The 14,436-nt window shown below is 37.0% G+C and overlaps 1 protein-coding gene across 6 annotated transcripts in view; it reads left to right on the top strand.

Annotated features, from left to right (window-relative positions):
- The window catches only part of SBF2 (SET binding factor 2), a 685,303-nt gene that overhangs the window by 657,084 nt on the left and 13,783 nt on the right, over positions 1 to 14,436 (top strand). For all 6 annotated transcript variants that reach the window (XM_077113970.1, XM_077113972.1, XM_077113966.1 and 3 more), the window contains 6 exons: positions 46 to 172; positions 2,991 to 3,118; positions 4,339 to 4,572; positions 5,634 to 5,738; positions 7,151 to 7,344; positions 8,025 to 8,112. In XM_077113970.1, the coding sequence (XP_076970085.1) occupies positions 46 to 172; positions 2,991 to 3,118; positions 4,339 to 4,572; positions 5,634 to 5,738; positions 7,151 to 7,344; positions 8,025 to 8,112 (876 nt within the window). The remainder of the gene's footprint in view (positions 1 to 45; positions 173 to 2,990; positions 3,119 to 4,338; positions 4,573 to 5,633; positions 5,739 to 7,150; positions 7,345 to 8,024; positions 8,113 to 14,436) is intronic.

Genomic DNA, 14,436 nt, shown 5'->3' with positions numbered 1-14,436 from the left:
TTTGTTTGATTTGATTTTCACTCTTTTCTTTGCCTTGTGCTTCAGGTTCACAATCAGTATCCAACTGAGTTTGAATTCAATCTGTATTACTTAAAGTTCTTGGCTTTCCACTATGTATCTAATCGCTTTAAAACATTTCTCCTGGATTCAGACTATGAAAGATTAGAGCATGGTAAGTGTTTGTATGACCCTGTTCCATCTTTATTGTTAGTTTTGGTGGTGTTGCTTTTTTTAATGAAAACTAATAAATTGCCCCCAAGTGTGGCAAGGTCCTGTACTACAGAGTGGGTATGAATGAGTGCCCAGATTAGATTTATGTGCTTGTGTTAGCTTTTAAGAAAGACATGTTGTCATTCTGTTAGCAGATTTGTAGAATCAAATAGTAAATATTTCTGTTTTAATATCCCAAAGTGTTAGCATTGAGTTAGCAGGAATTTTTGGCTCAGCTTTTCCATCCCTGATACACATTCTAGTAGGAAGTCTGCTACCCTTGGAGGCAGTGTGCATAGCTGTTAAGGCCATGGACTTGCTGCTGCCTCAGGCCTGGTCTTACAGCTTTCCAGCCTATCTCTGAGGGGTGACTATACCACTCAGCTTTGTCAGCTAAAGGAGGAGCATGTGCAGACAGTGTTGCCCTGAGTAAAGTATAAGTGTTTTTCCTCCCTTGAGTCATTTTGTTTTTGTTTTTTAAAAAGAGCGGTTTGTTTTATTCAATTTAGCTGATCAGCAAATTATTTTAGCAGCATGCAGGTGTGGTCAAAGACCAAGGTTTCCTCTGTAGTCGATGATGTTTATCTTCATTAGAGAAGCAACAAGGTCTAGTGCAGAGATTCCCAGCGTTGACTAAACATTAGAATCACCTGAGGAACTTTTCAGACTATCCATGTCCAGGAAACACTCCCAGGCCAATTAAATCATAAGGAGGTAGGATCCAAGCATCAGTAGCTTTCAAACTGCTCAGGTGATCCTACTCCGCAGCCAGTGCTGAAAACCACCACTGATCTAATGGGGGGAGCACTGGACTAAAAGTAAGAAAAATTGCAAGGCTTTGGGTAAATTACAGCATCTCTCTGTACCTCAGTTTCATCACCTGAAAAACTGAACAAAGCTGCTGGTCCTGCCTATCACACAGGGTTGTTGTAAATACTGAATAAAATGATGTGTATAAAAAGGGTATGTTTGGTATATATGTATAAATTATTGAGATTATTTGGAAACATAAATATTTCCATCTGTGTCCTAGATATGTTTTTTTCTTAAAATATATAAACATACATTTAGGATCCTAGATCTAAAGATTATCTATCAAAGGGCCACCCACCAATTAGCGCCTAAGGCAGGCTCATGTCTGGAGACCAGACCAGGTTGTCTGCTTCAGGTGTGTTGTCATGCTTGAGTAGACATGCTAATTATCAATCCTACACAGTGAGAAATCAATGAAACATCATTTAGGAACAGCTTTGGTAACTACCCTCTGCCAGCCAAGAATTGGAGAATAAGGAGTTCAACCACTCTTGTAGAATTCATCACTCATAATTTGAATTTTCACTGGAAAAGCCTAAACACAATTAGCTCTCCGGTGTTCCAGATGATTAATATGCTCATTATACTGGATTTTAGAATTGTGATTTGTTAGGATTTGGCACCAGCTATCTGATCATTCCTACTTTTTTTTGGTAAGGTGTTCTCTAAGCCAGCCATGTGGGTATTATAAGAAAAGTCCATTGGACTTGGTTCCAATCCTCAGGTGTTATCATGGCCAAGAGTGGTGGGGGGAGGGAGGGGGACCCTACCCTGGGCATGGAGGGCCAGATGTTGCACCTTCTTTTCCTGCCAAACAAGGGTGCTCAGAGTCTGTTCCACCCTGGACTGACTACCATGCAGCCCTTAAATGTAATCCATGCTCAAGACCCCAAGTTGAGGGTTAAATGAGATGACCTAAAAATCCATTCCAAACCCTGTATGTCTCAACTTTGCACATTGGAATCACTTGGGAAACTTTTTAAATTATCAGTATCTTAGCCTTATCCCCAGAGTTTCAGATTTAATTGTCTGAGGTGAGACCTGGGCATTAGGATTTTTCTAAAAGCCCTGGGTTTTTCTAACATATACCCAGGGTTCAGAACCACTGCACTAGATCCTGCAGTTAAAAAGTGGCCCTACATATTATATATAGGTTTTTGTGCAGCACTGGGCTTGAGATATTCCTTTCCGATAAACTATAAAATGCTTCTTGACTTTTGGCTAAGTTATTTCATTCAAAGCCTGCCAGCATTGCTAAGAGAAGCATCCTTCCTAGCCTTTTAAAGAAATGCCTTCTGTCTCGCCTTGACATATCTTCCTCCCAATTAAAACCAAAATGGGCTCATGTGAGAGTAACAGACTGACTATTTGAAAAGTTCAAAAGGAGCTTCAGAAAATTCCCAATGTCCCCCCCAAATTCTCTTTTTGTTAAGTCACCTGATGATACAGACCACACCCTTCTGTTATCCAGAGGCTCCAATCATGATTTGCAGTACATTAAACTATTGAACAAGAAAATACTTTAAATGGGTTCATAATAAATAACAAACTACTTAAAAGAAGAAACCCAAAATTATGTTTTTACTGTTTCATCAGTTTCATATTCTTTAAACAGATTTCATCAAATGAACCCTGAGTCCTTCCATTTTCTCTTTTAAAATGTGTAGAATACCCCCTAGTATGAACCTTTGGGAACCTAAATTCAGGAACAGAGAGGTTGGGGATTGGAGGCAAGTCTAAGCATACTGCTAGATACTTAGAAAAACCTTCTTCAGATTTTCCCCTTCCATTTGAATGTGTTTGCATATAGCTATAGTTTGTTCTTATTTTCTAAGCTTTCTGCACATATGTAGCTGTTTCTAGTGCTTTAAGAAATATTTCAGATTTTCATCTGTTTTGTGCAACATACTTTTAGGCAAAATGTTGATTTATTTGACTTATGTTTTGTTGGGTTTTTTTTTTTACAGGAACTTTATTTGATGATAAAGGAGACAAGCATGCCAAAAAAGGAATTTGTATTTGGGAGTGTATTGATAGAATGCACAAGAGGAGTCCCATTTTCTTTAACTATTTGTATTCACCAGTGGAAATAGAGGTACAGGAATAAATCATTTCAGTTCCTGAATATGTTGTATTAAAGTTTTCCTTGGTTTTAGTATATATAAGCTGTTTAAACTTTTTATAAGCATTTGACTAGTTTCCACACTAAAAGATATTTTAAAGTTTGAGACTCAGTGGATTTCAATTGTGATGAAATGAAGACTGTACACCAAATTCTTGACCACATAAATTAGGAGCTAGCTCCCCAAATATAGACAAGATAACTTTAAGAAAATCAAAGCAAAATCACTTTCCCCAAGAAGAAATAACTAACAGAACTTGAAACCTTACAGGTAGTCTAAGCTAAAAAATCTAAAATACTTTAGAAAAGGTTTCCTTAGTTACATTTGTATCAAAGCCATAGAAGGATGCTTGTGGGAGGCAGCCTTTTTTGGAGCCCAGCCCAAGAAGGATGACATCTCAGGGCATGCTGTTGCACACATCCATATGAAATAGCTGCTGGGATAGAAAAGACTGCTTATGAGAAACAGTACCTCCCTTAGTCATGGACAAGAAAGACCCCTACCCTGGACCCTGTGCATTGGGATCTCACTATGGTTTTCTTCTAGCCAAACCCCTCCTCATGAAGCAAGAAGTCCAACAAACCAAAGGGAATCCACTTTGGAGCTTTCTTGTGGCCTATCCTCTTCCCTCATCTAAACAATGCTCAGGATACCTCGAAATTCATTACCCAAATCCAACCTGCATACCAGGTCACTTCTCTGTATCAGTCTTTGAAGTCAGTGCACATAATCCTAGGCACAAAAAGTGGCCAAGAAATACTTGTTTGGGGGCAGGGGAAGAGTGGACTGAGTTTGTCTAAGAGAATTGGAGTATATACACACATTCATGCAAGACTCTCACAGTGCAGGACAGAGCCAGGTCGGAGAGGAGGGTTAGGCAAAGGACTGGAATTGGAACCAACTCCCCCAATGATATCGCTTTCTGGAGTAGAACTCTAAGGAGTCCACAGGTTCTTTGTTTGAACCTGGCCTTCCAGATCATTAGGAAGTTATATTTGTCAAGGTGGGAGGATAGAACATTATTGAATAGATTATCTTGATGTATAACTTTTAAATATTTAGACATATGCTATTTGAACCTTCACTTTGCACTCTTACCCTGGACCCTGAAAATGTTAAGGACTGGCTGCCAGTAAATTTAGATTACTTTGTGATCAAGATGAAACTATATTCCAGAGTTTTCTTTAAACAGGCCCTGAAACCCAATGTAAATGTCTCCAGCCTCAAAAAGTGGGATTACTACATAGAGGAGACCCTGTCTACAGGACCTTCATATGACTGGATGATGCTAACCTCCAAGCACTTCCCCTCTGAGGACTCTGAAATGGCCAGAGGAAGTGGGCCCCAGAGCCAGAGGAGAACAGTGTGGCCATGCTATGATGATGTCAGCCATACTCAGCCTGATGCTCTCACCAGCCTCTTCAGTGTAAGTTAACCATGTATAGATGCACAGCTAGTGACCTTGGAGGCTCATGAAGCCTCAGGAACCAGGCTAAGCTAAGACTGGTTCACAAATCTCTGAACAGGCTCTCCTTCCTCTGGTCTCGTATTATAGATAGCACTTCTGCAGTATGAAGAAACCAGCTTTGCTCCTTGGCATCAGTGGGGAACCAAATTCAGAAATTAGAGAGGGAACTCAATAAAAATAAGTTTCCCCAGCATTACAAGGAAGTACTTGAGCAAACAGAATAATTTAAGCAGCTTCCAAGCTGTTACACCTGCGAAAGAAACCTGAGTATAGTAGACTATGGTTTTTGTGGGTATTTTACGTCCTCTGGTTAGAAGGGTGTGTAACTGTGGCCTGGTGGGAGCACTGCAAACCATTTTATGCAAGGAATATTCTGGAGTGAAACTGTTCCAAACAACAGCCCTGAAAAAAGCATTTGAGTCCTGATATGAACCAGACAGTTCCTGAAGTGTCTTCTCCCTCTGATTTTCTGACCAGAAGGAGTATACTTCAGTAACAGCACTACTGCAGAGGAGTCACGATATCTTCAGCTTCCCTATCAGTAGGAAAATCAATTTCCTTGGGTACTTCTTGGTTTATTCTTTCCATTTCTGGTTTGAGTCAGCAGAGAGGTTCCTGTGTCGAGGGCAGACTTCTTATCATCCGCCTCCATTGTTAGAAGTAGAAACCAGGGCCCGATGCTTGACGCTTTGCAGTGGCCATTAGATTTCCCATGGGCTACCCAGGAATAATGGTGTTGACATACATCTTTCATCTTTTATATTTAAGCCATTCTGTATTTAAAAACTTGGTTATATGTCCTGATAAATCACTGCCACAGTGTATTGTATCAGCTAGAGCTCTCACTATAAGTCCTGGCTTGGGGGACCTCTCATACCCCATGTTTTGCCACTTTGTATAGCTGCTCTCTGGCCATGCTATTCGTCTTTGCTCAGTATAAAGCAGTTGTGGCTCTGAGGCACATCCTGATTTCTATGAAATACTGATCTGTCAGAAAATTCCTTTTCATTACTTTGCAGGAAATTGAAAAGTTGGAGCATAAATTGAACCACCCTCCTGAGAAATGGCAGCAGTTGTGGGAAAGGGTAAAAGTGGACCTTAAAGAAGAGCCAAGAGCAGGCCATGTAAGTTGGCAAAGCCCCTTAAGGAGTTACTTGTGCACTTTTTGAGGATGCTAGATCAAGTAGAGCCCATTTCCACGGGTGACAGCGTGCTGGCAGGTTTATGTTCAAAAGATGGGGAAAAAGGGAGCAGTCAGGCCTTGGAGGACCAGGTCAAAAATTCCAGTGACTAAATTCTTCCTGAATGTCTCACTTGACCACTGTGACATAATACTTATGTTCCAGGACCCTGTAGCCAGTGAAAATTACTAGGTTCTTTTCTGTCTCAGTGCCCTCTTTGTTTCAACTAATCTTCTACCACATGAGGAAGGAGAATACCAAGACCGTGTTTGCTCAGAGAAATAAGCAAGGAAAGAAAATTAAAATATTTGAAACAACAAATATGTTGCTTTCTGGTGCTCACAACTTTTCTGTTTCTGATTTTAAAAAGTCATTAAAATACTTTAAAACCAAATATTGTTTTCTGCCTCTCACACCCCTTTTTCTGTTTCTGATCTATAAAATTTTTATCAAGCATGTAATTTATGCATGGAATTGTGCAGTACATTACTACTGTACCTACATTAACATTCTGTTTAATCTACAGTGAGGAATCAGGTATAAAGAAATCACACAGCTAGTAACTGTTGCCAAAACCATTCAAACCCACATCAAATTGGCTCCAAATCAACAGAAGGGAAATTAAGACAGATGAGCATTCTGAGGAGCATTTCAGGAAGAAGGAGAGGTCAGCAGTGTCACATGTCATAGAGAGGTCAAGGAGAATGTGGTGTAGAAACCTTTGACTTCATAAGAAAGGGTTCTCGGGGACTCTACCTCTTGCCTTGAAATGGCAATTCGGGTGCTGTTGTCAGGCCACAGACATACAATGGCTTAATGCTTTGTTTCTCAGACAAATAAAGTTTTGATTTTTTTCTGACTATGAAGTGAGATATACTTATTTTTTCAATAAGACAATACAGAAGAAAGTTATTAAAAAGATGAAAATCAACCACAATTTATAACCTAAAAAATAGACTACTATACTTTCAAACTTATTTTGTCATTCTATACAAACATAATTTTACATGAAACAGATTTACTATACATACTATTTTTAAGCCTGATTTCTTTTTTCCTTAACATATGGCATACGTCATCTCCCATTCTGTCACCGTATGTAAATTTTAATGACTGTCTAGAATTCCCTGATATAGAAATTCTTAATCCTCTTTACCAGTCTCCTAACAATAGACATTTAGGCTGTTTCCCATTTTCTACTATTATAAGCAACTGCAAGATAAACATCTTTGTACTTATACCTTTGCTCATTGATCCAGTTTTTACCTTGAGATAAATTTCTAGAAATGAAATTATTGGGTCAATTTCTTAAAATCTTTTTAAAGCTTTCCTAGCCTCTGTTCTATCTTTTCCAGCACCAGAGACATCCTTCAGGCTCCCCAGGAATTATGTCTACCAATCGACCCTCCCATCAGAAGAGGTCTCTACTGCACCTCCCAGTCAGCAGCATGGGGGAGGAGCAGAATGCTGGCTTCTCCCCATCCAATGGAGTGGACCGGAGAGCAGCCACTCTGTATAGCCAGTACACATCCAAGAATGATGAAAACAGGTGACATGTGTGAGCCCTCCTTTCCCTACCTGAAGCTAAACCTCAGGCCCTTCAATAAGCTAGGCTTCTGCAACTAACCCTTTTGCAAAGTTGAAATGGATTTGCTTTCAGTTCTTTCTTTCTTTTTTTCTTTGTTTCTTTCTTTCACTCCTTTGAAAGCTGCTTTGAAAAGGAAAATTTTAAATTGGTAATAAATAAGGCCAAGAGGTTGTTATTATTTGAGGTCAACAGTTCTAATTGACATTCTATTATGTCTGCCAGACCTTTTGAGTAAATATGTGTTAGCCCTTTGTTTCAGTTGCAGACATCAGAAATGTAGCTCACACTAGCTGAAGCATAAAGGAATTTACTCACAAACTGGGAAGGGCAAGGGTATGCTAACTGCAGATGACTCTGGACCTGAGAGTTCACATAATCTCTTCAGACTTCTATCTGTTTCCTAACTCTTTTTCCCCTACATGTTACTTCAATTCCAGTATGGCACTAAGGTGACCACTGATAGTTAGTCACCTTGCAAGTTTAGTAATCCTAGCAAAAGGCGGCATTTTTTTTCCCCAAAGACCTAGTAGGAAAACCCCAGGGAGATCTCTGGTTGGATAACCTGGGGGAAATAGGGACTTGGCAAGCAATGCTCTTTACATTACAAATTAACTGTCTGATCATAATTTCATTTCTTCTAGGTCCTTTGAGGGAACACTTTACAAAAGAGGGGCTTTGCTGAAAGGTTGGAAACCCCGTTGGTTTGTTTTGGATGTAACAAAACATCAGGTAATACTGTCACAACCCGAAGAAATTATTCTCTGTAGGCTACTCTCAGTCCCCAATTGGTGTGACTCGTAGCGTACAGACACAGTCCTCATGCATAGATAATTTTCCTGGGGCCTCTCACGTGCAAAATGTCTCTGAGCCAGAACAGTAGCCTTCTGAGGGAAGCTTCAAAATAGGTCTGCCTGGTGAACAGCTGGCATAGGCAATGATAGCTGAGCCCAGAGCATTCAAAGTGATATAACTCTTCTTTTTAATGCTCAAACTGCTGCTGCTGTTGCCTGCTCTTCCATCCCAGGTCAGGGGAGTTCTTGAGGTTTTCAGCCTGCTGCATCTCCCCCACACACACACTTATAGAGCTCATGCCTGTGAGCAGTCCCCAGAATGCACGTTACTTCTGTCCTTTCAGTATAACGCATCCAATCAAAATTGAGGGGATTTATTCAACAAACGTTTATTGAACACTTCTCTGTATCCATCACTATACAAGTTACTGAACAAGGCATCTTTGTGCCTCAAAGATGGCAGCAGCAGGAGAGGGACCTCAAAGCAGGCGGAAGGGATGTGTCCACCCAAACATGGAATTCACAGAGGGCTCTAAACTGGACCTTTCCAACCATGTCAGGGAATCCTTTGCCCCTTGTTGAGTTCTTAACTATTGTTGTAGCAAACCCCACAATCCTTAGTACCCTAATCTTTGCTCCATTGAGCTCAGGGGAGAGCAATCCCTACCCAAACCTCTACCTCTGCACCCTTCATTGGTGAGAGTTGTGCAGCCTCCCATATTCTAACTGTGGGCTTCAGTCTACCTTCAAACTGACCATTCAGCCTTGAGGCAGAGGATTACACATTTTGATTTTCCTTGCATTCATGTATGAAATGCAGTCTGTTGGGAAAGACATGAACTGTTATCCCTATACAATGTTGTGCTTGTGCATGCATCTACAAGTCTTCTGCCGAATGAAGACTCTCTTTGAGGGTCCATCTTTCCCTCTACTCAAGGGTTTCACAAAGGGTTACACATTCTTTGTGGGAAAATATAGTGAATTTATTTTCAAATATGCTAATGGAAGCCCTTTTATGTGGATAGTTCTTTAAAATAACAATGTCTCTGAAACCATAGGTCCTACACTGTATAAAAACAAGTTCCATTAAACCACTAAATATATCATAGGAGAATATAATAATTTTTCTGTAATTTATAATTACATCAAATTATACCTGCATTCTTAGAAATCTTTTCAATTTCTTTACCTTGAAAGGCATTCAGTTTTTCTGTTTATCCTACTTATACTGTGCCTAAAGGGAGGGACAAGAAGCCCAAAGCCAAAACCACAAGTGGCAGAGATAGATCTTTTCCTGCCGTGTATATTAGAGAGTAAAATCCACAGATATGGACCAATAAAGCTTTTTACCAGCAATCTCTTTAACTTTTAAAAATCTCTTTCTCATTTTTTTATTCCAAAAGTAATTTTGTTATATTAAAATCAAACTCCTCATAAAGATGTAAAAATCTTCCTGTTCCCAACTCCCAGAGATACCACTAATGATTTGCTATATATTTCTTTAAATAATTTTCATATATATATATATTTGATATATATATATATAATTTGGGTTGCTATGAGGGTTAAATGAGTTATATACATAAAGCAATTAGAATAGTACTGACACATAGCAACCACTCAAATATTAAGCTATGTATTATGTTTACCAAAAGTCATATACTCATATATTTGGTAGGCAACTTGCTTTTTTTTTTTTTACATAACACATCTTGCCCATATTTTCCAACCAGATAGGTCTTCCTTATCCTTTTTAAAAAGCTGTGCAGTATTTCGTTATATTGATATGCCATCATTTAACTAGCACCCCATTGAAAGACAGGTAAATTTTTTCTAGTTTTTAGCAGATAAAAACAGTGCTGTAGGAAACCTCTTTATATATATGTGTCTTTGCTTGCTTGTGGGATTGTTTCTATAAAATAAATTTCTAGAAATGGGAAAGATGGATCAATAGCATTTTTATCTCAGTTGGTAATTGTCAAATTGTTCTCCAAAAAGGTTCTAACAAACCGTATTCTTACTAACAGTGTTTGTGAGTACCTAGTGCCTTAAACTCTAACCAACATGGATATGATCAGTCAATCTAATAGATAAAAAGTTAATTCCATTGATTTTGTTTACTTTGGTCAGTAAGATTTATCATCTTTTCAGATGTTTATATATCATTTGCATTTCTTCAATGACTTGCCTTTGATTGTTTTTCAACTAAAAACTAAGCTGTTTCTCTTTCTTATCAATTTCTAGAAACTCTGTATATTCTAAACATTAACCCCTTTTTTAAGATATTACATATATTTTTTAAGTTAGTTGATTTCTTTAATGTTATTTATTTCTTATTAAGTTATTCATTTATTTGTTCAAATTTCAAAAAGTACATAGTCTTTTTCCCACCCCTTTCTCCCAACCACACAGTTCTCCTCCCTAGAAGTAATCAGTGTTACTTATACCAGTAATAAGTATGTAATATATATATAAGAAATACCAGTTTCTTATGTTTTCTTCTGGACATAGCAAATAACCAAATACATACATAATTATTCTTTACACAAATGGCAACATATTATGTAGTGTTCTGTATCTTTTCTTGTTCTTATTTGTTTGTGTCATTCAAAAGTGTATTATGGAAATCATTCCATATAAGAGTATAAAAGACTTGCTTTCTATCCTTTTTTGTCTGCTCCTAGTAGATCTCTTCTAAGGATAGACTTTTAGGTTATTGTCAACTGTCTTTTAACTTTGTTTATGGTATCTTTTACTACACAAATGTTTCTAATTTTTACATAGCCAGATCTGTCCGTTTTTTCCTTTCTGGAATCTGGGTTTTGTGTCAACTTTAGAAAGGCCTTTCCCCCATTCAAGATTATAAAAATAATCTCTTAAACTTTCTTCTTATATTTGTATTATGTATTTATTTATATTTAGACTTTTAATCTATCTGAAATTTATTTTTCTATATACTATGATATAGGATATTTTCTAATTTCCATTACAATTTCTTCCATGATCTATGAGGTATTTAATGTTTAATATTTTTAAAATTTTAAAACTGTGGGATTTCTTAACATTTTTTCATTTTTTATTTCTGTGTTACTTGCATTGCAATAAGATGTTCAAATCAATATGAAATTGATTTTATTTCCCAACCCATGCACCCAAAAATATATTTATATAATATGATATTGATTTGTTGACCTGGTTTGTGGCTAGATATATGGTCAGTTTTAACTGTTCCGTTAATTCCTGAGAAAGGATATTTTCTAATTGTTGAGATCAGATTATATTTGTGTTCATTAAATCAGTCTTTTCATTGTGCTGTTCAAATCTCTTTTTGCTGGTACTAACAATTACTGAGAGGTACGTTAAAAAATTCTATTATGATAGTAACTTTTCTTTATATATTTTGAATTTATATAATCATACTCATCAAGTTTAGAATTGTTTTATTATCCTGAAGAATTCTTACTTTTATCATTATGTAGTGACCCTCTTTATCCCTAATAATTCTTTGTACTTTAAACTCTGTTTTGTCTATTATTACTAACATCAACCTTATTTTACTTAATATTTGCTTAGTATGTATATTTTACATCCTTTTACTTTCAACTTTTCTAATGATCCAAGGTTACCTGTCTTTCTTATAAACAACATGTGACTGGATTATTTTAATCTGATCTGACAATCTATTCTTCAACAGGAAATTTAGCCCATTTACATTTATTATGACTCTGATAATTGGATTTATTTCCAACATCTTATTTACAATGCTTTTTTATGTTCCCCCCTCTTTACTACCTTCCATTCTATTCTATTTCTTTATTCCATTTTTTCCTTCCACTGCTATTTTATTTCTTTAATTCTCTTTTTGTGCTTCTGTTTGAAGGTAATGCATTCTTCTTCTATTTCTACTGTATTTGAACTTCCCTTTTTTTTTTTTTAGTTGAAGTGAATGCCACATAACATAAATTAAAGCATTAAGCATTAAAGGGTGCAATTCAGTGGAATTTTGTACATTCATAATGATGTGCAACTACCACCTTTATCTAGTTTCAAAACATTTCCATCACCCCAAAAGAAAAACTTGTAATCATTAACCAGGCACTCCCATTCCTCTCCCCAGCCTCTGGCAACTACCAATCTGTTTTCTGTCTCTATGAATGTAACTGTTCTGAATATTTAATATAAATGGAATCATCACCTATTGTCTGATGATTTGTTTCTGGCTTCTTTCACTTAGCATAATGTTTTCAAGGTTCATCCACATTGTAACATGTATCAGCACTTCATTGCTTTTTATGACTAACTAATATTCTATTGTATGTGTATGCTTCAATTTGTTTATACATTTATTCATTGATGGGCATTTGGGTTATTTCCATCTTTTGTCAGTGATGCAACTATGAACATTCATGTCTAATTTTTGTTGTTTGAGAACCTATTTTCAATTCTTTGGCATGTATTCATAGGAATGGAATTGTTGAGATGTGGTAATTCTGTATTAGCTTTTTGAAGAAAAGCTATACTGTTTTCCACAGTGGCTGCACCATTTTACCTTACCACTATAAATGTACTAGGGTTCCAATTTCTCCATATCTCTTCCATGATTATTTTCCTTTTTTTTTTTAAATTATAAACCATCCTACTAAGTATGAAGTGATAGCACATTGTAGTTTTGATTTGTTTTTCCCTATTAACTAATGATATTGAGCATCTTCTCAGGGGCTTATTAGCCATTTGTATATCTTCTTTGGAGAAATGTCTGTTCAATCCTCTGGCCTATATTTTAATTGGGCTATTTGCTTTTTCATTGTTGAGTTAAGAATTCTCTATATATTCTGTACACTAGAGCCTTATGAGAGTGTGATTTTTCAAATATTTTCTCCAGTTCATGTAGATTGTCTTTTTCACTTTCTTGATAGTGTCCTTTGATACATAAATTTTTAAATTTTGATGAAGATGAATAAAATATTGGTATAATCTAACAAAGATTATAAAGCAGTATGCTGGTTTGAAAGGATATATGTCCCCTAGAAAAGCCATGTTTTAATCTAAATCCCATTTCATAAAGGCAGAATAATCCCTATTCAATACTGTATGTTTGAAACTATAATCAAATCATCTCCCTGGAGATGTGATTTAATCAAGAGTGGTTGTTAAGCTGGATTAGGTGACAACATGCCTCCACCCATTTGGGTGGGTCTTGATAAGTTTCTGGAGTCCTATAAAAGAGGAAACATTATGGAGAATGAAAAAGATTCAGAGAGAGCAGAGCAGAATGACATAGCCATGAAGCAGAGACCACCAGCCAGCAACTTTCGGAAATGGAAAAGGAAATTGCCTCCTGGGGAGCTTCATGAAGCAGGAAGCAGGAGAAGAAGCTAGCAGATGATGCCGTGTTTGCAATGTGCCCTTCCAGATGAGAGAGGAACTCTGACCATGTTCACCATGTGCCTTTCCAGATGAGAGAGAAACTCTTGTGTTTGCCATGTGCCTTCTCACTTGAGAGAGAAACCCTGAACTTCATCAGCTTTCTTGAACCAAGGTATCTTTCCCTGGATGCCATTGATTGGACATTTCTATAGACTTGTTTTAATTGGGACATTTTCTCGGCCTTCGAACTATAAACTAGCAACTCATTAAATTCCCCTTTTTAAAAGTCATTCTGTTTCTGGTATATTGCATTCTGGCAGCTAGCAAACTAGAACAAGCAGCCATCATTAAAATGCCTCAAAAGAAACAATTACAGTTTCTCTTGAAACAAATGAAAAAACAAAATCTCAGCAAAGAAACAAGTTATTTAAAAGAACTAATGGGTAGTATAGAAATGAAAAATACAATTCTGAAGTGAAAAACTCACAGAAAAGGTTCAGTAGTATAGTGGAGATGACAGAGGGTCCACTATAAACTTGAGGACAGGTTAACAGTTTACTCAGTCTGAACAACAGAGAGAAAATGGTGGGGGGTGGGGGCGGGGAATATGGGCAGAGCCTCAGGAAGCTGTGGGGCAATAATTAAAGATCCAGCATTCATATCATTGGAGTTCCAGAAGGAAACATGAAAGAGAGTAGGGCTGAAAAAGTAGTTAAAGAAATAATGGCAGAAAACATGCTGAATTTGGCAAAAGACAGCCACAGATTTAAGAAGATGAATTGAGCCCAAGTAAGCTAAACTCAAATCTATGTCAAGACACATCACAATTAGAATTCTGAAAACTAAAAACAAAGAAAATATTAAAAGCAACAAAAAGAAATGACATACCACCCAT

Source organism: Tamandua tetradactyla, chromosome 8 (genome assembly GCF_023851605.1).
Source record: "Tamandua tetradactyla isolate mTamTet1 chromosome 8, mTamTet1.pri, whole genome shotgun sequence".
Classification (NCBI taxonomy): Eukaryota; Metazoa; Chordata; class Mammalia; order Pilosa; family Myrmecophagidae; genus Tamandua; species Tamandua tetradactyla.
This window is presented reverse-complemented; position numbering and strand designations above follow the sequence as displayed.